The following is a 26731-nucleotide window of genomic DNA, read 5'->3' on the forward strand; positions in this document are numbered from 1 at the left end:
TTTCATTTTTCTACCAACAGAGCAATGCCAATCCCTCTGCCTTCCTGCCTGCCCTTTCAATATAATGTGTATTCTTGGACATTAAGCTCCTAGCTGTAATCTTTTTTTCAGCCATGATTCAGTGATGTCTACAACATCATACCTGCCAATCTGCAACTGTGCTGCAAGTTCATCTACCTTATCCATATACTCAACAAGATGAGTAGAGGAACATGAAACTGAAACTGGGCCTTACTGCCCAAGTTCCTGCCCAAAAACACTACACCATTCATATCCCACACCAGCAAGTTTACCAAAACAAATTTATGGAATAATTAACTAGACACTTGCCATTATCTCAAAATATTGATTTTATTTGCACCTTACAAAAAATGTATTTTACAGCCCAAGTCAGTAAAGCTTGGTGTGAATACTTTAAATCCTTTTGCTGTTTTAACTATGAACAATGTGACATAATCTCAAGACTCTGTGAGTTTAATGATGCACTCTATTAAGTGAGAGTGTACCATAGTCATGAAATTACAGAGTTAGCTGTACAGCATAGAAACTCCGTCTCCATCCCAACTTTTTTTTCCCCATCTAGACGATTCCTAGTTGCCACATTAGAATCATATCCTGCCATGCCTTGCTTATTCAAGCAGAGGGTGGGGAGAGTGTGGGGAACGAGCTGGCAGTGGAAATGGTGGAAGCGGGTTTGATTTCAACACTTAAGAGGAACTTTGATGGGTACATGGATAGGAGGGCTATGTTCCAGTTCAGATCGATGGGACTAGGCAGCATTATAGTTCAGTATGGAATTAAGGGTTATGGGAAAAAGGCAGGTAAATGGAGCTGAGTTTATGGACAGATCATCCATGATCTTATTGAATGGTGGGTGGGGCAGGCTCGATGGGCCAGATGGCCTACTCCTGCTCCTATTTCTTATGTTCTCATTAGAGGGGCCAAAGGGTCTGTTATGTGCTGTAATGTTCTATGAGTCTATGACTCTGCTATGACGGACTCGAAGTGCTGGAGGAACTCAGCGTCTATGGAGGGGAATAAACAGTCAACATTTTGGGCTGAGAGTCATCAGGACTGTGGGTTGCTCAGGATTTGCAGCGTCTGCTGAATCTCTGGTGCTTAGCTTTAACTGTACCTGACTTTCAACTCCTTGGACAGTAAGTTCTAGATACAAATGACTTTCAACTTTACCCCTCAGATCCCTTTAAAACGCCTGACCTTAAAACAAATGTCTTCACGTTTTTAATACCCTTATGATAGGGAAAAGGTCATGGCTAGCTGCCCTATCTAAACCTTTCATCATCATATGTAACTATCTGGTTATTTTTCAGACTCTGTCACAAGTCCAGCCTGTCCATTCTCTTCCCATAACTAAAGTTCTCCAATGTAGGTAGCGTCATGGAGTCATAGAAAAGTACAGTCCAGAAACAGGCCCTTCAGCCCATCTAGTCCATGCCAAACTATTTAAACTGCCTACTCCCAACAACCAGCACTGGGACCAACCCCTACCATCTATGCATCTATCCAAACTTCTCTTAAATGTTGAAATTGAATTTGCATGCACCACTTGAGCTGGCAGCTCATTCCACACTCTCACCACCCTCTGAGTGAAGATGTTTCTCCTCATGTTTCCCTTAAACTTTTCATGTTCTGTATTTTTTCCAGTGCAGTCATATCCTTTCTACAGTAAGGTAATTAGAACCGAACACAGAATCCTAGCCAATGTTTTATAAAGTTGCAATATAACACCACATTAACGTCCTAAATTATGTGCCCTGACTTCTGAAGGCAAACATGCCTTGAGCCCTTTTCATCATCCCACTGAATGTAGTTGCCACTTTCAGGGAACTGTTGACTTGAATTTTCAGACCTCTCTGTTCATGTACATTCCCCAGTGCCCTACCATTTACCGGTTATGTCCTACCTCTATTTGATTTCCCAATGTGCGTCATCATGCACTCATTAGAATTAAATTTCATCTGTCAACAGTCTGCCCTACTTTCCATCTGACTAAATTCTGCTGCAGCAGTCCACAACCTTTCTCACTATTCATAAATTCACCAATTTTGTTTTCTTTTGTGTCATGCACAAGTCAAAGTCACTATATAATATCCAGGTCACTATATAAAGTTAACTTAATGACCACTTTATTAGGTATACCTGTACACCTACTTATCAATGCAAATATCTAATCAGCCAATCATGCGGTAGCAGCTCGATGCATAAAAGCACGCAGACATGGTCAAAAGGTTCAGTTGTTGTTCAGACTAAACAGCAAAATGGGGAAGAAATGTGATCGAAGTGATTTCAATTGTGGAATGATATTTGGTGCCAGATGGGGTGGTTTGAGTATCTCAGGAACTGAAAATACATTGGGGTTTTCACGCACTAAAGTCTCTAGAGTTTACAGAGTATGGTGTGATTAAAAAAAAAATCTAGTGCCCTGACTAGTGAACTGAGTAGCAGTTCTGTGGGCAAAAACACCTTATTAGGTACCTAATAAAGTGGCCACTGAGTGTATATCACAAACAGTAAAGGTCCAAGCATCAGTCCCTGAGATTCATCACTAGTCACAGACTTCTAATTCCTACCCCTACTATCTGCCTCCTGTCACCAAACCAGTTTTGAATCTTAAATGTAAATGTTTGTTCACACTGAAGAGAGTACACATAATGGTTATCAGACCCAAGAACTTTAAAAAAAACTTTCTGCCAGTTAATCATGCAAATTCCATCTGTTCCAAAACAGTCACAAGATATAGGAGCTGAATTAGGCCATTTCTCCCATTGAGTCTGCTCCACCATTTCATCGTAGCTGATCCAATTTTCCCTCCGCCTCAGTCTCTTACCTTCTCCCTGTATCTCTTCATGCCCTGACCAATAAAGTGTCTATCAACACCTGCCTTAAATATATATAAAATCTTGGCCTCGACACCTGCTTGTGGCAATTACCCAAGAAATTTCTCCTCATCTCCATTCTAAAAAGAGGCCCCTCTATTCTGAGGCTGTGTCCTCTGGTCCTAGACTCTCCCACCATAGAAAACATACTTTCTACATCCACTCTATCAAGGCCTTTCAACTTTCGGGAGGTGTCAATTAGGTCATTACAAAAATAACTTTACAAAGAGGTATTGAACTATTGTATGGGACTCCAGTGCAGATGAACCTAGTAATCAAAATGTTCAATTTTTTCCCAATACTTTGCAGCTATTCAGAAGGAAATTCTTATCAAATTGAGTTTGACACCTTGACCGATTCATGGGCCAGGCCTGTGTTCTTGCTAATACTGCCTGCTGCATTGAGCATCAAACAGTTTTTAATTGTTCTGGTCCCAAATGCTTGATACTCACAGTATAATGGTGGGGACCTGGAAGTATTCAGGAGAAAGGTTTTTAAGTTAGCTGGACGTTTTTTGTGGCAAGTACCTACACAGAACATAGAACATTTCATTAAAGGCCTATCGACCCATGATGTTGTGTCAACCTTTTAACCTACTCTTCTCTCCCACCTACAGCACTGTGCAAAAATATTAGGCACATAAATATAGCTAGAGTGCCCAAGACTTTTGCACAGTGCTGTGTTTGTCAACATGGAGTGGAGAGCGAGTTTGTAAATCTGGTGGGAGCAAAGGATGTTGGGAATGGTGAGGGTGGAGCGCCACGGGAAGGGTGCGGGACAGGTAGCAGAGGAGTGACAGAGGCAGGGGGTGGCATGGGTGCGACACACCCAGCCCTGAGACTCCAGGCAAGGTCATTTATTTCCAAACAATTGGTTTATTGATCATTACAGAATGTCTCTCTGGTGCTTCCTGCTCTCTCCCCTCTCCCTTCCCCTTTTCCCAACCATGATACCCCTCTTCCTACTCCCCACTTTCAGTCCACAATAAAGACCCATATCAGAATCAGGTTTATCATCCCTTGCCATGACTTAGACACCCTAGCTATACAGTATATACAGTATGTGCCTAAGACTTTTGCACAGTACTGCAGTCCTCCATTTTTCTATCATTCATGTGCCTATCTAAGAGTCTCTTAAATATCCCTGAAGTATCTGTCTCTACCACCACCCCTTGCAGGGCATTTTACACACTCACCTCTCTGGGTAAAAAAACTTGTCTCTGACATTCCCCCTTATATATTCCTCTAATCACTGTTAAATCATGCGCACATGAATTAGCCATTTCTGCCATGGGAAAAGGTCTCTGTTTGAACATATTTGATTGTTACAGATGCTCATGAGAAAATATATTTTATTCTATGTACAGGGAAGTGTGATAGGACTATGATACCCATTACAAGGTAATTGCCATCTCTGCCAGCCTTCGACATTGGGAAAGGTAAGGAGACTGTATCAGACACTGTTAAGAAAGCTGCATCTGATGATATTCTCTAATGAGAAATCAAATTATACACAACTTACTTACAACATTGACAAAAGTAGGCTTTGTTGTATTCAGTAAGGGGATGTGTCCAACACTGATTCGCTCACTCTTTGGGTTGTGACAATACAGAGGTGATTCTCCCTCTTGACAACTGAATCATTTGTTGTACCAAGTCAGAGTGTGTTTAAGAGTCACACAGGCCACATCAAATAAGGACAGCAGATATTGTTTCCTGAGAGCCTTAGTAAATCCTAACAATCCTAACAATCTCATAGGTTTAGATTTACCCTAACCTAGAGTCCTCGTCACCATCATCATCGTTATGTGCGATGCTGTATGACATGGGTGGTCATGGACTTGATCATGACTGTTCTTGGCAAACTTTTCTACAGGAGTGGTTTGCCATTGCCGTCTTCTGGGTAGCGTCTTTACAAGATGGGTGACCCCAGCCATTATCAATATTCCTCAGAGATTGTCTGCCTGGAGTCAGTGGTCACATAACCAGGACTTGTGATCTGCACCAGCTGCTCATACGACCATCCACCACCTGCTCCCATGGCTTCACGTGACCCTGATCGGGGAGCTAAGCAGGTGCTACACCTTGCCCAAGGGTGACCTACAGGCTAGTGGAGGGAAGAGCTGCCTTATGCTTCCTTTATCAGAAACATATCTCCACTCTGGGTAGATGGAACTCGTCAGCCTGGGAAGGAGTCCATCTGAGAGAGGGAAAACTGATTTCAAACCTCTGCTGCCTTGCGGCCATACCCGCTCATGGGAAAGGCTTCGGGAGTAAACCCTGAGGACAAATCTGGAGCTGGAGTCCCTAAGGCAGTCCGACGTTGCCTTCAACCTCGCTCTGGCAACTCCAGCGATGACACTGGTGCCAAGCTGTATCGGTCCTTGCCCTTCCCTTGGACAACATCGGTGGCATGGCGAGGGGAGACTTGCTGCATGGGCAACTGCTGGTCTTCCATACAACCTTGCCCAGGCCTGCGCCCTGGAGAGGACACTCCAATGGACTTTCCAGGCCCAGATCCATGGTCTCGCGAGACTAACTGATGCCACCATCTCCACTCTGCAACCCATTACCTAGAACAGGTATTCTAAAACATTTGAATTTGCTGGGTTAAGAGTTTAAATACTCCCGCTGTTACATTGATATCTGAACAACAAAGATTGTGAGTTAAGGTCGTGGGCCTGCTGGTTCCTGGCACAATTAATAAAATCCCATGCCCCAGCTGAACTGGACATAAAGTATTTCTTTCTGCTTTGAGGGAATTGGCCGTTGGAGATGCAGCTAATGTGAAATATAGTCATGTGGGTAAATATTTCAGATTTGATCAGATTGTGCTATTCAGCTTAGTATAGCAAGGATGTGCAAATGGTTAGTCTCTTTGGCACCTGACCATTCCCCAATATTCCACATGGCCAGTTCATTTTTTAAAATATTTTAAGATTTAAAAAAAAAATCAGTATTTCTGTTCTAATCGAAATTTGGTGTTCAAAGTCATTTGCAAATCTATGTCAGTGCCAAAATATTTCTCATTGAGTTTCTCAAAGAGGGATTTTGTCCAGATTTGCACAAAGTACAGCAAACCCTGCTACCATTGCTGCCATTAGGAGGAAGGTCACACATCGACAACAGCGCCTCTGGAAAAGAAGAAACAAATTCTCCATTAGTACAGTACCACATAATACATTTGCAGTTAAATACATGTATTTAAGGTGAGAGGGAAGTAAGGTTCTATCTTATTCAACCTTTCCCTAGAACGCGGATCCTCCAGTCCCGACAACATACTTGTAAATTTTCCCTGTACTCTTTCAATCTTACTGATATCTTTTCTATAAGACAGTGACCAGAACTGCACACAATACTCTCTAATGTCTTATACATCTCCAACATAACATTACAACTCCTGCACTCAGTACTCTGAATTATGATAGCCAATGTCCCAAAAGCTCTCTTTATGTTTCTATCTATATGTCATGCTACTTTTAAGGGATTATTGATCGGCATTCCCTGATACTGATGGAATAGGGGATGTGAAGAACTTGTGTGTGAAAATAGACTCACAATAAAAGGCCAGTCATGACTTACAAACCAACTCACAGACACTCTCATCCTGCCTTGGCCACCTTTCATCTTTTATTGCTACTATTTCACACATTTATATGACTGCTTGTTTTATAATAATAGTGCCAGTCTTACAAAAACATGCACCTCGCACTGTATGTCAGCTTTCAGGCCATGCCACTCAGGGGCTCTACTAATATTACCTTGTGACTTTATGTGCTTGATCATAAATACAGTGCCTTGAAAAAGTATTCAGCCCCCAACCCTTGGTTCACATAAATAAGTATTACAAGCAGAGATTTTGATCAATTTAACTGAGAATTTTTATTTGTGAACCACATGGTCCCTTTTTCACAGTAGAGCCCACAAAATCAGGAAAATCATAAAGCATGAAAAATTAAAAATAAAAAATTGGAAATATCAGCAGTTCAAAAGTATTCATCCCCATTCGCTCAGTAATTAGCTGAACGACCTCTCACAGCTATTTCAGCCAGTAGTCTTTTTGGATAAGTCTCTATTAGCTTTGTGCATTGTGATGGAGCAACATTTGCCCATTCCTCCTTGCAAAATTGCCCAAGCTGTGCCAGATTAGTCAGTGTCCAGTGGTAGACAGCAGTCTTGTGGCCTTGCCAGAGATATTTGATTGGGTTAGGGTCTGGAGTCTGACTGGGCTACTCAAGGATATCAATTTTCTTCATCTGAAGCCACTCTATGGTTGAGTTGGCAGTGCACTTTTGGTTATTGTCCTGCTGAAATCTGAACTTCCTCCCCAGTTTAAGCTTTCTGGCGGAAGCTAGCAGGTTTTTATCCAGAATCTCTCTGTATTTACCAGCATTCATCTTCTCATCAATTCTGACCAGATTTCTGTGCCTGCTGCTGAAAAGCATCTCCATAGCATGATGCTATCTCCACCATACTTTACAGTAGGGATGGTGTTACCTGGCTGATGCACAGTATTAGATTTACATCATACATACTGCTTAGTGTGGAGGCCAACAAGTTCCACTTTAGTCTCATACAACCACAAGACCTTCTTCCACATCATTACAGTATCTTGTAAGTGACCTTTTGCAAATCTTTACAGGCAAGGAAATCTTGCTCCATCACATTGTGCGAAGCTATTAGAGATTTATCCAAAAAGTCTTCTGGCTGTAATAGCTGCAAGAGGTGGTTCAAATAATTTCTGATCAAAAGGGAAGAATACTTCTGAACTGCTTAAATTTCAGTTTTTTGAATTTTTAGTTTTTCATGCTTTAAGATTTTCCCTGTTTTTGGAGTTTTCTGAAAAAAAAAGGAATATGATTCACAAATAAAAATGCTCAGTTAAATCCCTGCTTGTAATATTCATCTAGGTTAACAAAGGGTTGGGGGCTGTATACTTTTTTCAAGGCACTGTATACACATAAAACACAGAATAGTACAGCACAGGAACAGGCCCTTTGGCTGACAATGTTGTGCTGAACCAGTTAAATTTGTAATCAACCATCCTAACTAAACTTCTCTGCCTACACAATGCCCATTTTCCTCACGTTCATGTCCCTATCTAAACGCCTCATAAAGGTCTTTAACGTTTCTGTCTATACCACCACCCCAGGCAGTGCAATGCACTGGTGAGGCCTCACGTGGAACATTGTGAGTAGTTTTAAGGCACCTTATCTAAGAGGGGATGTGCTGACATCAGAGAAAGTTCAAAGAAATTTTGCGAGCATGATTCCAGGATTGAGTGGCTTATTGTATGAGGAGTGTTTGATGGATCTGGGCCTGTACTCACTGGAGTTCAAAAGAGTGAGGGGTGGGGGAACCTATCGAATATTGAAAGGCCTTGATGGAGTGGAAGCGGAGAGGTTGCTTGCTATGGTGGAGGAGTCCAAGGCCAGAGGGGACACAACCTCAGAATACAGGGATGTCCATTTAGAACGGAAATGAGAAGAAATTTCTTTAGCCAGAGAGTGGTGAACCTGTGGAATTCACTGTCACAGGCAGCTGTGGGGGCCAAGTCATTGGGTATATTTAACACAGAGGTAGATAAGTTCTTGCTTGGTCAGGGCATGAAGGCATACAGGGAGAAGGCAGGAGATTGGGTCTGAGAGGGAATTGGATCATCCATAATGAAATGGCAGAGCAGACTCGATGGGCCAAATGGCCTAATTCTGCTCCTGTATCTTGTGGTCTTATGTGCTGTGTGTGATTATATATACTGTGTTTTGCACCTTGGCCCCAAGGAACAATGTTCATTTAGCTGTGTTCATGTGTATGGTTGAATGACAATAAACTTGAACAGCAAAGCAAACTTGGAAGGCATGTAAGAAGTAGAAGTGATAGCCCTTACTCCACCAAATCCGCTGATCTTAGAGCCAGTGCTGCTTCTCTGCACTGATTCCATATTCTTTAATACAATTAATATCAGAATCTATCTGGGTTGAGCCTCCACAGAGAATTCCAGAGGTTCACTGCCAGCCAGCTCCATTTTCTCTGTCTTGTGTTTTTACAACCATCAAAGTTTGGAGGGCTTTCCTATTTGTTATTATCTGGATTAGTCAAAACCTACTCAAAATCAGACCCAATAACCCAAACTCCCGGTAAAGTAAGAATCTTTGCACTCTATATTACGTCACTCACTCTCATATTTTGCAGAGACTTTGGAGAAAATGTGATAACCAAAATACCAGAGATGACAAGGACAGCATTTAGAAAGCTGTATAAAGGTTTAGGAAGTATTCATTCGAGCTTCTAAAAAAACACAAATAGTGTGGTCTGATGATTCTTAACATGGAAATGTATTGGTCTATTCAGACGTTAACTGAATTTAATTCTGTTCTGGAAACAACAAAGTCTGACAGGATCAGGCGCATATAATTTTAGATTGGATAGAATTAAAAATACTTGGTGAGAATTGTTGATGCAGATAAAGGCTTTGTCACTTTGACTAGCAATGCTGGAGATGGAGATGTATGAAGTGGAAAAAGAATTTCTTTGACCGATAATGACCTAAAAGTCCACAGAATCTTCCAGCATGAAATAATGCAGTGGGATCCCGATGTACAAAGGCCCTCCATCATTTAACCGAAATACTAACATGCTAATTTATCATTTTTATTTTATTTAATCACAGGTGCAAGAAGCTTTCAGATGAAATCAATGTCAGGGGTTTTACTCCCAATGGTCCAGAGAGTAACATTAGCCAGATCATAGAGTCATACAGCACAGACAGAGGCCCTCCGGCCCAACTCACCCATGTTGCTGTTTCCCACTGAGGTAGTCCCACTTGCCCATGTTTAACCCATAGCCCTCTAAACATCTCCTATTCATTTATTTATCGAGGTGGCTTTTAAAGGCAAAGGGTGGCTTTATCGCCGTTGCTCTCAGAAACCACTGTTTCTGAGAGCAAAGTACAAATATACACCACCCTTTGCATTAAATGAAGGCAGTTTTCATATAAAAGTAGATAAACTCATGGAATATTATCTGTAAAACATGTCCAATTTCAGTTTGTCATACGATAAAATGAAGCTGTTGATGACAAACTATTAATTAGGAGCAGGTGGGTGCATACTATTCAGTATCAGTCACCACAATCCAAACCGTCCGAATCTGTTGCAAGCCAGTGTCCCTCAAACAGAAGTTGTTTAAATGCAGAACTGATGTAATTGGCTCAAAGAGACTCAAACATGAGAAATTCTGCAGATGATGAAAATCCCTTGCAACACACACAAAATGCTGCAGGAACTCAGCAGGTCAGGCAGCATCTATGAAAATGAATCAACAGTCGATGTTTCGGGCTGAGTCCCTTTTTCAGGACTGAAAAGGAAGGGGGAAGATGCCAGAATAAAAAGTTGGGGGGAGGGGTAGGTGAAGCCAGGTAGGTGGGAAAGGTAAAGGGCTCGAGAGGAAGGAATCTAATAAGAAAGGAAGAGGGGACCTAGGGGCAGGTGATAGGCAGGTGAGAAGGTATAAAAGGTCATAGTGGTGAATAGATGAAGGAGGGTGGGAAAATTTGTTTACCAGAAGAAGAAATCAATATTCATGCCATCAGGTTGGAGGCTACCCAGACAGAATATAAGGTGTGGTCTTCCACCCTGATGTTGGCCTCATCTTAGCACAAGAGGAGGCCGTAAACTGAAACATTGGAACGGAAATGGGAATTGGAATTTAAATGAGATCTATTCTGAAATGTTGCAGAAGTAATTTTCATTCCCCGTTTGCAGACTTCCTTGTAGTCTTTGTTCAAGTCGTGTTTTTCTCTAGTAGAAATTATGTATAAGGTACGTTTAGTTTATGTCTTTCTCGTGAATGCTATTTATATGATGCTATGTTCCTGTAATGCTGCTCCTGCCTCAGTAAAGCAGCCAGCATAGCCAAAGACCCCACCCACCCCACATATTTTCTCTTCTCTTCCATTGGGCTGAAGATACAAAAGCCTGAAAGCACCTACCACCAGGCTCAAGGACAGCTTCTATCCTGCTGTTAAAGGACATTTGATCAGTCCCATGATATGACAAAATGGACTCTTGATCCTACAATCTATCTCATCATGAATTTGCATGGCATTGTCTGCCTGCACTGTACTCTGTGTCACTGAAATATTTTATTCCATACTGTTATACTTTTACCTTGTACTACTTGTAATGAATTGATCTGTATGGACAGTATGTATTGTTTTCACTGTACCTCAGTGTACAGTTTGTGACCATCATAAACCTATTTTAAAGTGGTTTTTATATCACACCTGGACATGCGTGTACTTTTGCATCTGTCAGTAAACTTGACCTTGATTTTAAATGCTGTATTATGTGGACTCTGGGTGAAAAATAAATACAAATTGAGTTGGAACTTGATGGGCCAATAAAGATCTGACGGGAACTTGACACAAAGCCATTATCAATCCCTTTAAAATGCAGTGCAGTCTCAAGTTGGTTCTGGTTATGGCTGGCTGAAGTTTCTTCACAGTCTGAGCCCAGAGAAATTTGAGGGCTGGTAAAATGTTTGGTTTTCAACTATGTTACATCAGAGTATCACATTCAAAATGCTGGAGGAACTCAGTGGGTCAGCAGGGGTTCCCAGCCTCTGAGGACCCCTTGTTTAATGGTATAGGTCCATGGCATAAAAAAGGTTGGGTACCCCGATCTATAGGAAGGAACAGTAGCCAACGTTTCGTGCCAAGACTCTTCATTGCAACTCTTGATGGTCCTATTGAAGGTTCTCAGCTGAAAAAATCGGCTCTTTTTTCCTCTCCATAGATGCTGCCTGACCTACTGAGTTCCTCCAGCATTTTATATGTGTTACTCTGGATTTCCAGCATTTGTATAATCTCTTTTGTTGATGTTATTTGCGACAGTGCTTTCCAATGTTTGTAAAAAAAATTTTAAATAAATGTGCTGCTGAGTGTTTAGGGAGAGGTGGCAATAGCATTGGGTTTGTATTGCTCCAGCAAGAGCTACTACACATAGGCTGATCTTTAGAGGGACACACAAGAGGGAAGGAATTAGAAAGAGATACTGGAATGTTGATAGAATGGGAAAAGGGAAAAGAATATCGCAAGACATAGGAACAGAAATAAGGATAATTGTGTCTGTTCCACCATTCCACCATGACTGATTTATTATCCCTCTCAACCCCATTCTCCTGCCTTCTCCCCATAACCCTTGCTGCCCTGACTAACCAAAAACCTTCACCCTCTGCTTTAACTATACCCAATGACTTGGCCTCCATAGCTGTCTGTGGCAATGAATTCCAAAGATTCACCACGCTCTGGCTAAAGCAGGGGTTCCCAACCTGGAGTCCATGGACCCCTCAGTTAATGGTAAGGGTCCATGGCATAAAAAAGTTGAGATCCCCAGTGCTAAAGATTTATCACTTCTAGCACAAGTAGGTTTCTGGGCAGATAGGGTGCTGAATATTGAATGTAATTCCATGCAAACATCTTCAGAGTTTTTCATTTTTAAGTTAGTGAGTTAATTAGAAAGGCATTATTAATTTTTGTTGGGTTAGTTTGTGATTAAAATTGTCAATGATGACAAAAAAAAACATGCTAGTTCATGTAGTGTGCATTATTTATCAACCAATTTCGACAGTGGATTCATGCACATATCTCAGGCCTTGAAGTGGTTGATTAATTGTTAATCTCTGGTATTTGTCTGGCTATTTCTCACCTTGCTCTGAGTCTGGAGCTGCTTTCAGAACCTCACCTGGGAAGGTCTCTTCTGAACTCTTGCTGGCTCGTCCCGGAGGCCCTGCTGGTGTTTGAGGTGGGCCTGGCGCTCATTCTGCACAGCCGCGAGCGCTAAGTGAAGTCCAGTGCACTGGAGGGTTGATGAGGAAAAGAAGATTATACGATTTGAACAATCAACTACATCATAGACACAAGTAGAAGATAGAATTCACAGTTCAGTGCACTGGACAGTGATATCAGCAGAGCCAGTCATTTGGGTTTCTGATAATATTGAAGAAGATTCCAGAAGAGCATCTGAAATGCTTATTCGTAAAAGTTTGGGAGCTGGGATTAATACAGGAGTCGACTCTCAGACTGACATGGATCAGATGGGCTGAATAGCCAGAAGCCTTAATGTTCAGTTCTATGACGTCTAACATCTCACCAGAATGAGCCACACCTCTTCCCAAGAATTCTGCCACAGTTACAAACTCTGGCATCTGCAATGTCCAGCTCATAGGATCTAATCTGACCAATTATTACCCAGTTATCAGCCTAGGCCCAATGATTTTCCTTCCATTATGAGGTCAGAGTTGGGGATGTCCACAATGTTCAATCCCATCTGCATCACCTCAGTGAATTAAGGTCCTCTCCCCCCCCAACATGCCCGCATGCAGCAAGACCTTGATAAGAGACAGCACGCGAGTGTAACACCATTACAGCACCAGCAACCCCAGATTCAATTCCCATCGCTGTCTGAAAGGAGATTGTACGTTCTCCCTGTAACTGTTTTGGTTTCCTCCCACATTCTAAAGACGTACGCATTAGTAGGTTAATTGGTCACATAGGTGTAATTGAGTGGTGCGGTTTCGCTGGGCTAGAAGGGTCTGTTACTATGCTGTATCTTGAAATAGATTAAGTTGCAATTAATTTTCATGCCATCAAAGGTATTAGAGAATGATTATCAGAAAGAGAAAGTCCATATTGTATGACAAGGCTGATCATGATCTTTCCATGACCATGATTGTGCTTGGCAAATGTTTCTACAGAAGTGGTTTGCCATTGCCTTCTTCTAGGCAGTGTCTTTACAAGACGGGTGACCTCAGCCATTATCAATACTCTTCAGAGATTGTCAGCCTGGTGTCAGTGGTCACATAACCAGCACTTGTGATATGCACCAGCTGCTCAAACGACCATTCACCACCTGCTCCCATGGTTTAATGTGACCCTGATCAGGGGACTAAGCAGGTGCTACACCTTGTCCAAGGGTGACCTGCAGGCTAGCGGAGGGGAGGAGTGCCTTACACCTCCTTTGGTAGAGATGTATCTCCACCTTACCACCCAAGCCATATAAATACTGAGATTTAAAGAGCAGGTGGCAGATTGGTTATCCTGCATCAAGTGAAGCCCCTTCTGATATCCCACAGGCACCCTATCACTGACAAGGCACATGTCAGGAGTGTGATGATGAATTCTCCACTTGGCCGAATGACTGCACCTCCAACAAGTCACAAGAAGCTTGGTACTAGCCATGATGCATTAATAATGAGTTAAACTTCTACCACGTAAATCACTTTGCCTTAAACACAGTTGGCCCATCTTTCATGGAATGAGACAGGAGTGAAATATCCTCCTCATTATATGGCATAAAACATAATCAGGTTAAACTCACAAATCAATAAACCAGTTGTTTGGAATCAAATGACCTGCCTGGTGTCTCAAAGCTGGGTGTGCCTCCACCAACGTCATCTACCGCCCCAGCACTCCTTCTGTTCTTCCTCTCCCTCACCTTTCCCAACATCTTTTGCTCCCGCCAGATTTCAAACTCGCTCTCCGCTCCACGTTGACAAATACGGCACTGTGCAAACGTCTTAGGCACCCTAGCTATACATTTTTTAAAAATTGAGATACAGCATGAAGTAGGCCTTCCAGCCGTTTGATCTGCACCACCCAGCTATCCCAGATTTAACCCTAGCTTAATCATAGAACAATTCACAATGACCTATTAACCTACCAACTGGTACACCTTTGGACGGAGGGAGGAAAACGGAGCACCCCTGAGGCAGTCGCAGGGAGAACGTACAAACTCCTTACAGACAGCAGTGGGAATTGAACCTGGGTCGCTGTTACTGTAAAGTGTTGTGCTAACCGCTATGCTACTGTGCTGCTAACAGCAAAATGCTAATTTTCATAGCGTTTCTACCATGTGTAGGTATGCCTATCACACTAATAAACAAGTTTGAGTTTCTAAGGTGTGGGATTATTGATGAAATGTTTCTGTTCAGCATCTGGATAGGTATAATTTTCTCACCTCCTCCTGTTTAGCGTGGAGCTGATGTAATTGCCTTTCCAGTTGCTCATTCAGTTGTCTGATCTCCAGCTGAAGAGTGGCCTCACGCTGTTCCGTCCTGGCATGGAACTCGCCTGCAATGATTCAGAAACAAGAGAAAGTCTGCAGGGTGCTGGAAATCCAGAGCAACACACACAAAATGCTGGAGGAACTCTGCAGGTCAGGCAGCATCTATGGAAAAAAAATAACCATGGGTCCTGATGAAGGGTCTCGGCCCGAAATGTCGACTATTTACTCCTTTCCATAGATGTTGCCCGACCTGCTGAGTTCCTCCAGCATTTTGTGCCTGTTGCAGTGAATCAGAGTCTAGATTTGGAATTGAGAAGCAAAGAACAGCGGTTGAGATACCGGGGAGCTGGTGCAAAGGCTGGACTAACCATTCTGCAGCACAGTTTTCTCCTGCCCTGTGGCCTCAGTGACTTGCTTCTGTAACGTGCCTGCAGTTTGAAGAAAAGGATTAGTGTTGTCTTGGAGCATTTACAGCATGGATACAGCTCTTCAGTCCAATGGAAACACACAAATTCAACTCATTAATAGATTTCAGTTTTATTCCAGACATTTGTTCACCGTGCAAAATGTAACATTCTATAACATTGGCTCCCTGTTCTGTAAGATTATGATATCATTTAACATAGAACATACGCTCTTTTAGCCTACTCCAAGATCAATCTAACCCTTCCCTCACACATCATCTTCATCATTATGCGCTGTATCGTATGACATGGGCGATCATGGGTCTTCCTTCTCTATCCATGACTGAGATGGAAAATGAACAAGCCATGATTAAATGATGCAGCAGACTCAATGGGTCAAATGGCCTAATTCTGCTCCTATATCTTATTGTCTTATAACCATGATTGTTCCTGGCAAATTTTTCTATAGAAGTGGTTTCCCATTGGTTTCTCCTGCACACATGGCCCTCAATTTTCTATCATCTGTGTCTACCTAAAAGTTTCTTAAATGTTCTTAATGTATCTGCCTCTAGCACCACCTGATCCTGATAAAGAAATTCTCATTAACTTTTGCAAAAATTCTCCCAAGAAGTATTCAGATGACACTAACCAACATCCCAACTCCTAATAGTAACCATCAGATATCTCTGAGACCGTCAATCCAGGTCCCAACTAGCGATAAGTAACCCTCATCACCAAGACTAGCATTACAACTCCCAGCTGGCAGTAACCAGCAGTGATCATCGAGCTCACAGAGCAGCATTTGCTGGGCTCCTGAAGTACTGTAGTATCCAAGCTCTGAAATCTTTCCAAAGCAAGGCAAAAATGATCCAAGCCATGCATATTGTGTGTCACTGATATGATGCATTGGGTTGGTGAGTATCACCACAGGGGCCAGTCGCATTCGCATGGAAATTAATTCATCAGAAACCCAATGAATAAAGGGAAAATTGGTCTATCCTCCACCCCATTGTGTCCATCATGGACTGTGTGTATGGATTTAGGTTGGTATGAACATAAAACATAGAGCATTACAGACCCTTCATCCCACAATTTTGTGCCAACCCTCTAACCTACTCTAAGATCAATCTAACCCTTCCTATATAGCCCTCCATTTTTCTATCACCCTTGAGCCTATCTGAGAGCATCTGTGGAGGGAAATGGACACTCAATCTTTCAGGCCACAACCCTTCATCAAGTCCAAAATGTTGACAGATTGTTCCCTTCATAGATGCTGCGGATCACACTGAGCTCCTCCAGCATTTTGTGTGTGTTGCTCAAGATTTCCAGCATCTGCAGAATCTCTTGTGTCTCTGCTAGGTGTTGTGCCCCTTTTTTGGAAGGTTCTGCACATTTACTTGTTGATCACACTACTGTACAGAAGGTACCTGCACTTACTCTGAAGGTTCATTATTGTAGAAGCCATTCTTTGCTGTTGCTCCTCGGCTTTTTGTAGTTCGGCTGCAGGAAAGAACATCAATTGTTATTTACCCCACTCACAGTACAATAGTGTCAGCAGTTGTGTGTGCATTTAATGGTGTCAGTTGTGTGTGTTGTTAATGGTGTCAGCTGAGTGTACATTTTGTGTGTTGTTAACAGCGTCTGTTGTGTGCGCATTTTGTGTGTGTTAATGGTGTCAGGTGTGTGTTTTGTTAATGGTGTCAGGTGTGTGTTGTTAACAGTGTCAGTTATGTGTGCATTTTGTGTGTGTTAATGGTGTCAGGTGTGTGTGTGTTGTTAACAGCGTCTGTTGTGTGCGTATTGTGTGTGAATGGTGTCAGTTGTGTGTGTGAACAGTGTCAGTTATGTGTGCATTTTCTGTGTGTGTTGTTAATGGTGTCAGGTGTGTGTGCATTTTATGCATGTTGTTAACAGTGTCAGCTATCGCACACTGGGCAGCACTCAATGACTCACTAAATCAATAGTGCTGAGGTCAAGAGCTTCAAGTTCCTAAGTGTGAACATCACCAGTAGCCTGTCCTGGTCCAACCACTTCGATGCCACGGTCGAGAAAGCTCACCGATGCCTCTCCTTCCTCAGGAGACTAAAGAAGTATGGCATTTCCCCTCTGTCAATATCTCAGAAGATTTCTCCTGGACCGAGAACACTGATGCATTCAGGAAGAATGCACGCCTGCATTTCTATTATGAATTTGAGATTTGGTATGTCACTAAATTCTCCAGCAAGTTTCTACACTTGAAGTGTGGAGGGCATTCTGACCAGTTGCATTGCCACCTGGTATGGAGACTCCACTGCACAGGATCGCTAGAGACTGCAAAGGGTTTATAGACTCAGCCCACTATTCAGGACATCTTTAAAAAGGGAGGTTCTACTGCAGTTGTACAAGGTCTTGGTGAGACCGCATCTAGAGTATTGTGTGCAGTTTTGGTCCCCTAATCTGAGGAAAGACATTCTTGCCATAGAGGGAGTACAAAGAAGGTTCACCAGATTGATTCCTGGGATGGCAGGACTTTCACATGAAGAAAGACTGGATCGACTAGGCTTATACTCACTGGAATTTAGAAGATTGAGGGGGGATCTTATTGAAACATATAAAATTCTAAAGGGATTGGACAGGCTAGATGCAGGAAGATTGTTTCCGATGTTGGGGAAGTCCAGAATAAGGGGTCACAGTTTAAGGATAAAGGGGAAGCCTTTTAGGACCGAGATGAGGAAAAACTTCTTCACACAGAGAGTGGTGAATCTGTGGAATTCTCTGCCACAGGAAACAGTTGAGGCCAGTTCAGTGGCTATATTTAAGAGGGAGTTAGATATGGCCCTTGTGGCTAAAGGGATCGGGGGTATGGAGAGAAAGCAGGTACAGGGTTCTGAGTTGGATGATCAGCCATGATCATACTGAATGGCGGTGCAGGCTCGAAGGGCCTAATGGCCTATTCCTGCACCTATTTTCTATGTTTCTATGTTTCTATAAGGGTAGCATCAATCACTAAGAACTCTCACCATCCAGGACATGCCCTCTTTTCATTATTACAACCAGGGAGGAGGCTCAGCAGCCTGAACAACAATTGAAAAACATCTTCTTCTCCACCATCAGATTTCGGAACAGTCCATGAACACTAACTTACTAGTCATTTTCTCTGCACTATTTCTGTAATATGACTTTGTGTTGTGCTGCTGACACAAAAGAACAAATTTCATATCATATGTCAGTGATAATAAACCTGATTTTGATGCTGATTCCCAATCCAGGCATACCTCTGCTGATTAGAAGCTGCTTTTGCTTGAGTTCATTGTCTTCTTTCAAGGCTTCGATTTCGTTCAAGAGTTCCTGGGTTTGATTTTCCACGGTCTCCAATTTTCTCTGTAAATTCCTGAGTACCGTACCATCACTTTCTGCCCTCTGGGAAAAACAGTGATGAAGGGGTGAGGGAGAAAGATAAAAGAGTAAATATGAGAGATTCCGCAGATGCTGGAAATCTTGAATAAGACACAAAAAGTGCTAGAGGAACTCAGCAAGTCAGACAATATCTATGGAGGGGAAGAGTCCTGATGATGGGTCTGGGACCTCCAATGAAAAAGTAAGCAATGTTGTACAAGAATCTGGCTAATTATTTTAAAGTAATGTGAAAAGCGAACAAAAGACAATGGAGTAGCAAGCAATGTTCTGGAGCAATTCAGCAGGTCAAGCAGCATCACAGATGCTGAGTTCCTCCAGAATATTGTTGCTCCAGGTTCCAGTATTTCCGTGTCTGGTGTCTCCAAACACAAGGAGATGGCGGCAATCTGAAGTAAAACCAGAAGATGCTCAGGATACCCACCAGGCTGGGTAGCGTCTGTGGAGAATGAAACTGAGATTGATGGCTTTTCATCTTTGGCATATCTAGTTGAAGTGGTCCTTCACAGTTTTGTACTGGGCAGTGAGTTCAGCAATCCTGGGCTGGGAACTGGCCACAAGCAGTATGGATGGTTGTTGGAATCACTCCTGCACCCATCCAGTTACTTCCACTCAATACCACTCCTCCACAGTACCCACGACATCTTCAAGGAGTGGTGCCTCAAAGAGGCAGTGTCCATCATTAAGGACTCCCATCACCCAGGACATGCCCCCGTCTCATTGCTACCATCAGGGAGGAGGTACAGGAGCCCGAAGGCACACACTCAATGATTCAGGAACAGCCTTTCCCCTCTGCCATCAGATTTCTGAATGGACATTGAACCCGTGAACACCACCTCACTACTTTTTTATTTGTATTTTTATCCTACTTATTTATAGTAATTTAACTATTTTTATACTTTATATGTGCATGTACGTGTATACAAAATCAGGAGATTTTTGGACATGAGATTTGTCAGTGATTTTAGAAATGAAGTTACTGAGAAGCACATGAATTAAGAGAAGGATATAGGATATTTCGGGTCAAGATCCTCCATCAGAGGCTCTCAATGGCATTTAAAAAGCATGGGGATGGGCATTTGAATTGGCAAGACTCAATAGCCAGTAGAGCAAGTGGTGGTAAATAGTAGATGGTGCTGTAGGTACAGGTATGGATATGTGGATAATGGCATAGATAGTGGTATGAACATATGGATAATATAGATAGTGGTATGAACATATGGATAATATAGATAGTGGTATGGACATGTGGATTATGGTTTAGATAGTAGTTTTGTCATGTGGACAGTGCTACAGATGATAGAACAGACATGTGGATAGTGGTATAGATATTAGCATGGAAATGTTGGGCCAAAATGCCCTTTTCTGTGCTATACGACTGTATGACAATTTTGTTACTTTTCAATTATGTTTTCTTTAAGTTAGGCATGTTTCAGAGTGAAGGAGTCAGGGTCCACCGACAGAGCGTTACCTGCAGCTTGCTCTCTACGATGTGCAGTCGATCAGTAGTCTGTGAGCACTGGGCTGTCAGTTCAGCACACTCAGCCATTGCCCTGTGATACGATTCTTTCCAGTGGGCAGACTCCTGTTCCACTTCCGTCAGCGATCTCTGCAAACACAAACACTCAGTATTCACCCACCTCTACCAGCCAGTTAGACCACACTCGGAATATTGTGCCCAGTTCTAATTGCCTGATTAAAGGAAGGATGTAGAAACTTTAGAGAGGGTGTAGAGGAGATTTACCAGGATGCAGCCTGGATTACAGAGCATATCACAAGAGGACAGCTTGAGCAAGCTAGGGCTTTTTTCTTTCAAGCAAAGGAAGATGAGAGGAGACTTTATAGAGGTGTACAAGATATTAAGAGGACAGCCAGAGGCTTTTTTCTCAGGGTGGAAATGGCCAATACAAGGGAGCATAATTATTAAAGTGATTGGAGGAAAGTATAGGGGGGATGACAGAGGCTGAATCGCCCTGCTAGGGATGTTGGAGAGGCTCATATGAAAATGGCTTTTAAGAGACTCTTGATAGGCACAAGGATGAAAGAAAATTTGAGGGCTCTGTAGGACGGAAGCATTAGGTTGATCTTGGAGTAGATCTGGTCACCGAATTATAGGAAAGATGTCAACAAAATAGAGAGTACAGAGGAGATTTACTAGAATGTTACTTGGGTTTCAGCACCTAAGTTACAGAGAAAGGCTGAACAAGTTAGGTCTTTATTTTTTGGAGCGTAGAAGGTTGAGGGGGGACTTGTTAGAGGTATTTAAAATTATGATGGGGATAGATAGATTTAACGTGGATAGGCTTTTTCCATTGAGAGTAGGGGAGATTCAAACAAGAGGACATGAGTTGAGAGTTAGGGGGCAAAAGTTTAGTGGTAACACGAGGGGGAACTTCTTTACTTAGAGAGTGGTAGCTGTGTGGAACGAGCTTCCAGTAGAAGTGGTAGAGGCAGGTTCGATATTGTCATTTAAAAAAAATTTGGATAGGCATATGGACAGGAAATGAATGGAGGGTTATGGGCGGAGTGCAGGTCGGTGGGACTAGGTGAGAGTAAGCATTCGGCACGGACTAGAAGGGCTGAGATGGCCTGTTTCCATGCTGTAATTGTTATATGGTTATTACTAGTCGGTATTGTAAGGCCTGTGACGTGCTGTACTTTTCTATGTTCTAAATCTTTTGCTTTAATTAAAATTATCTGAAAATTCAAGCTCATACAGTTCCTTCAGCTTGGTGTGGCATTAGCATGAACTAGTGTTGTTTCTAGTTGCCCCTTTTTTATGCTATTTTGGTCAACTTTGACTGAGGCAGCTTGCAGATAACAAAAGGCACCGCACTAGATTGCACTGAATATGCCAGGGCTTTCCATTTTCGATTTCCTGCTTTGTATTACTTTTTTTGACCATCTTCCATAGATCAAGCCTTTTATTTATGGAAAACAAAAGGTATAACATGTTTTCGTGATCTGTTTTTGGATGATAACATTATGTCCTTCGAACAATTATCTAATAAATATAATTTATCTAAAACCCATTTTTTTAGATATCTACAAGTTAGAAATTTTTTATATAATGAACTAAAGTCTTTTTCGAAAGAATGTCCATTGGACATTACAGAAAGAATTTTAGCTCTTAATCCTTGTCAAAAGGGTCTTGTTGCTATCATTTATAATATGATTATGAATCTACAACCAGATATATCTGAAAAAATTAAGAAGGAATGGCAGGAAGAACTGCATTGCCCTATTTCTACTGAGCAATGGGAAAAAATTTTATTATTGGTAAACTCATCCTCTATATGTGCTAAACATACTCTAATACAATTTAAGGTCGTACACAGAGCTCATATGTCTAAAGATAAACTTGCTCGATTTTACTCGTATGTTAATTCAACCTGTGATAGATGTCATTCTGATATAGCTTCGTTGACTCATATGTTTTGGTCCTGTCCTTGCTTACAAAACTATTGGAAAGATATTTTTAATATTATTTCAAGAGTTTTAAATATTAATCTCCAACCACATCCTTTTACTGCAATTTTTGGCCTACCAATGATAGATAATAAGTGTTTATCCGCTTCATTCCAACGAATGATTGCATTTATTACACTAATGGCTAGAAGATCCATTTTACTGAATTGGAAAGAAGCCAATCCTCCAACAGTATTTCAGTGGTTTTCCCAAACTATTTCCTGTTTAAGTTTAGAAAAAATTAGAAGTGTGGTTTTCGATTCTTCAGTTAAATTTGAGGAAACTTGGAGACCATTTATTCAGCATTTTCATATGAATTAAACGGTCTGATCCTGAACCTTATTGTCACTATCCTGAATTGTGTGGATGGAGGTTGGGAGTCATAGGCACTACTGTATATATATAACATTATGCGATTGCCCATGTTGGTTAGTTTTTTTCTATTTAGTTGTTGTTTTTTTTTTTTGGGGGGGGTTTCTCTTAATCATTTATATTATTATATGAGTTTGAGAGATTCTATGTATGGATCAATATATATTTGAATGTTTATCAATCTATTATGTACTCTCAAATGTCTTGTAACAATATTTTTCTTCTGTTTTTTTTAAAAAACTAATAAAAAGATTTGAAAAGAAAGAAAAAAAATTTGGATAGGCATATGGACAGGAAATGAATGGAGGGTTATGGGCGGAGTGCAGGTCGGTGGGACTAGGTGAGAGTAAGCATTCGGCACGGACTAGAAGGGCTGAGATGGCCTGTTTCCATGCTGTAATTGTTATATGGTTATTACTAGTCGGTATTGTAAGGCCTGTGACGTGCTGTACTTTTCTATGTTCTAAATCTTTTGCTTTAATTAAAATTATCTGAAAATTCAAGCTCATACAGTTCCTTCAGCTTGGTGTGGCATTAGCATGAACTAGTGTTGTTTCTAGTTGCCCCTTTTTTATGCTATTTTGGTCAACTTTGACTGAGGCAGCTTGCAGATAACAAAAGGCACCGCACTAGATTGCACTGAATATGCCAGGGCTTTCCATTTTCGATTTCCTGCTTTGTATTCCGTGTTCTGTCATTCTTATTTTTTCGCTGTCTGTGCGATTTGTTTTTTTGTGTGGGTGGGGGGGGGGGGGGGGTTCCATGGCTTTCTTTGTTTTGTGGCTGTCTGTGGGAAGACGAGTCTCAGGGCTGTCTGCCGCAGACAAGTAATCAGATAGATAATAAATGTACTTTGACTTTAGAGTTGTGCTTTTGAAAAGTAATTTGGCTGCTGACTTTAGCAAATGCAACGTTGATGTGGCTAGTGAGATTCAATTAATTTGCATTGGCTGTTGGTGGAGAGCACTCTGACTGGTGTAGAGCCCCCACTGCACAGGATCGCAGAGGATTGTAGAGTCAGCCAGCTCCATCACAGGCACAACCCTCCCACCATTGAGGATCTTCAAGAGGTGCTATGTCAAGAAGGCAGCATCCATCGTTAAGGACCCCCAGAATCCCGGACATGCCTTTTTCTTATTGCTACTCCCTATGGGAGCCGGGGTGCAGATACTGTACATCTCTACCGAAGCGGGTCCTACCCCCCACTAGCCCGCAGGTCACCCTTGGGCAAGGTGTAGCACCGCCTTAGCCCCCCGATCAGGGTGACATGAAACCATGGGAGCAGGTGGTGGATATAATGATGATGCTGTTGACAATCAGGGAGGAGGTACAGGAGCCTGCAGACGTACATACACTCAGTGTTTTAGGTACAGCTTCTTCCCTTCTGCTAACAGATTTTGGTACAGTCCATAAATCCACGAAGACTCCCTTGTTATTGATTCTTTTTTGTTTGCAGTTTGTAGGAGTTTTAGTCTTTGCACCATACTATTGCTGCAAAACAACAAATTCCATGCTGGATAAGTCGGTGATGATAAACCTGACTCTGAGTCTAACGTGCAGGTGATTTTTCATCACGGTAGGAAATGCTTGCTCCTCTGTTGCAAGCTGAGCTCGGTCTGACTGCGGCTCTCTTTGCTGGGCCTTTCTCAGCATCACCAGCTGTACCTGAGCCCTCTACACCTGCCAGCTCTGTGCCACTCACCTTCACATTGTCCAGGCTTCGTTCCGCTGTACTTTTCTCCTCGATCGCTCTCTGGAGCGATTCCTTGGCCATGTTCTCATACTTGAGTTTCTGTTCCTGCATTTCGATCATGCTTTCCTTGACACTGTCTCTTGAGTGATTCTGTTGGAGAAAGACAGAGGTGTTCCATGTAGCACCAGAGAGGAGAAGTTTCAATGGATGGACGGGAAACAGACATTGTGAACACTGAAGGCCATTCATTTAGTCACTGGTCACCAGCACCATTGCTAAATTGTTGCTTATACTTACTAATTACACTATCTGAGTTATAGGGGAAGGTTGAATAGGTTAGGACTTTATTCCCTGGAATGTTGGAGATTGAGGGGAGATTGGACAGAGGTGTACAAAATTATGAGGGGTATAGATGGTGTAAATGCAAGCAGGCTTTTCCCACTGAGATTAGGTGAGACTAGAGCTCGAGGTCATAGGTTCAGGGTGAAGGGTGAAATATTTAAGGGGAAACTTCTTCACTCAGACGGTGGTGAGAGAGTGGAATGCGCTGCCAGTGAAAGTGGTGGACGTGGGTTCGATTTCAACATATAAGAGAAGTTCGGATAGATACGTAGACTGGGAGGGGGTAGTTTGTAGGGCTATGGTCCAGGTTGTAGGTTGATGGGATGAGGCAGAATAACAGTTCAGGGGGACTTAGATGAGCCAAAGGGCCTAGTTCTGTGCTGTATTGTTCCATGACATTCAGCCCATTAAATCCAAACTAGTCACCAGAAAAGCAATGGCTCTGACCCTTTGCCCTTCCCTTTCCCCTGTAAGCCTGTGATGTGCGTCCATAGACTCCCCCTTCTTCCTTTGGCACCTTCCTATGTGAAGGCTTAACTTTACAGGGGCCAACTAACTTTGAGATGTGGGAGGAAACCAGAGCACCCAGTGAAATCTCACACGGAGACAGGGTTAGAAAAGGACCTCGAAACTTACAAAACACAAACACAATCATAGAAAATGTAGACTCATGGAATTTGTTAGTTCTTTGATCTACATTCAGTCATGAGGTCTTATAAAAATAAAACAATATACAATATACTGAAGTATGGAATGATCTGATGATATACAGATATCATCCCTGTATCTTGGTACATGTGACAATAATAAACCAATATTCATTTCTTCTGAATAAAATCTACAGCTTGACAGTTGAACTCTCTACATTCACAGTTTGCTGTTAGTCTCATTTTATCCCTCTGTTGCATAGCGTCATAGAAAAGTACAAAAGTAGGCCCGTTAGCCCATCTAGTCCATGGTAAACCTGCACCAGGACCATAGCCCTCCATATCCCTACCATTCAAGCACCTGTCCAAACTTGTCTTAAATATTGAAATGAAGCTCGTATGGACCACTTGTGCTGCCAGCTCGTTCCACACTCTCATGACCTGAATGAAGAGGTTCCCCCTCATGTTCCCCTTAAATTTTTCATCTTTCACCCTTAACCCATGACCTTTGGTTGTAGTCTCAGTGGAAAAAGCCTGCTTGCATTTACCCTATCTGTCCCATTGTGCGTGATTTCCCATCGTTGTGGGAAACTGCACATTTTTTTTTGTTTTTATTTCCGGCTGTAGGGTACAACATTTCACACGCACACACTTTACACTCAACAACCTTAAAGAATGATCTTATTGAACAATGAATTCCCCTACCTGTGCCCAGGTGTGTAACTGAGTCTCCAGTGACTGCAGTTTGCAGCGCAACGAATCATCATTCAGTTGTACCTGAAATGAGGATTTACAGGTGAGCATAGACCAAGCGAAGCAGAGTGTGATGTCCAGCCCTGGGGAATTAATCTCAGCTACAGGCTGTGAGGATTCTGTCAGTGTTTACACCAGCATTGTAACAATGGGATGGGATTCCAGCAGAAATGCAACCCAGATTTTGGAGGTTGACATGGATTCAGTCTGATACTTGTGACACAGTGATTATCCATGGACCATCTACAGACCATCTTCAGATCATCTACAGACCACCTCAGACCATCTACAGACCATCCACACATCACCCACAGATCATCCACAGACCATCTATACACCATTCATGCACCATCTATGGACTATCCACAGACAATCCATGGCCCATCCACACATCATCCATAGACCAGCCAAAGACCATCCACAGACCATCCATGTACCATCAATGGACCCCTTATCTAAGAAAGGATTTGCTGACATTGGAGAAGGTTCAGAGGAGGTTCACAAGAATGAGTCCAGGATTGAAAGGCTTATCATATAAACATCATATGTTTGATGGCTCTGGCCCTGTATTAACAGGAATTCAGAAGAATGAGGGAGCGATTTCATTGAAACCTATCGAATGGTGAAAGGCCTCGATAGAGTGGATGTGGAGAGGATGCTTCCTATGGTGGCAGAGTCTAAGATCAGAAGACACAGCC

At 42.3% G+C, this 26731-nt stretch overlaps 2 protein-coding genes across 3 annotated transcripts in view; one reads left to right on the forward strand and one right to left on the reverse strand.

The window, feature by feature from the left end:
* Positions 1-26731, forward strand: part of LOC140717373 (laminin subunit beta-3-like) — a 142692-nt gene continuing 115961 nt past the window's right edge. The window contains exon 1 of the mRNA XM_073030890.1: positions 1-4335. The gene's annotated coding sequence lies outside the window, so the exon portion shown is untranslated. The remainder of the gene's footprint in view (positions 4336-26731) is intronic.
* LOC140717374 (TRAF3-interacting JNK-activating modulator-like) overlaps positions 4270-26731 on the reverse strand; it is a 40694-nt gene continuing 18232 nt past the window's right edge. Inside the window, exons 7-15 of one of the 2 annotated variants that reach the window (XM_073030891.1) lie at positions 25986-26057; positions 24301-24441; positions 20230-20367; positions 18620-18764; positions 16803-16865; positions 15330-15389; positions 14914-15026; positions 12640-12753; positions 4270-6030 (exon numbers count right to left, since the gene is read on the reverse strand). In XM_073030891.1, the coding sequence (XP_072886992.1) occupies positions 5935-6030; positions 12640-12753; positions 14914-15026; positions 15330-15389; positions 16803-16865; positions 18620-18764; positions 20230-20367; positions 24301-24441; positions 25986-26057 (942 nt within the window). In that variant the 3' untranslated portion in view covers positions 4270-5934. Of the gene's footprint in view, positions 6031-12603; positions 12754-14913; positions 15027-15329; positions 15390-16802; positions 16866-18619; positions 18765-20229; positions 20368-24300; positions 24442-25985; positions 26058-26731 lie in introns of both variants that reach the window. The other variant, XM_073030892.1, reaches the window with a different exon arrangement.

This window comes from Hemitrygon akajei, chromosome 27 (assembly GCF_048418815.1).
Source record: "Hemitrygon akajei chromosome 27, sHemAka1.3, whole genome shotgun sequence".
NCBI classification, from domain to species: Eukaryota; Metazoa; Chordata; class Chondrichthyes; order Myliobatiformes; family Dasyatidae; genus Hemitrygon; species Hemitrygon akajei.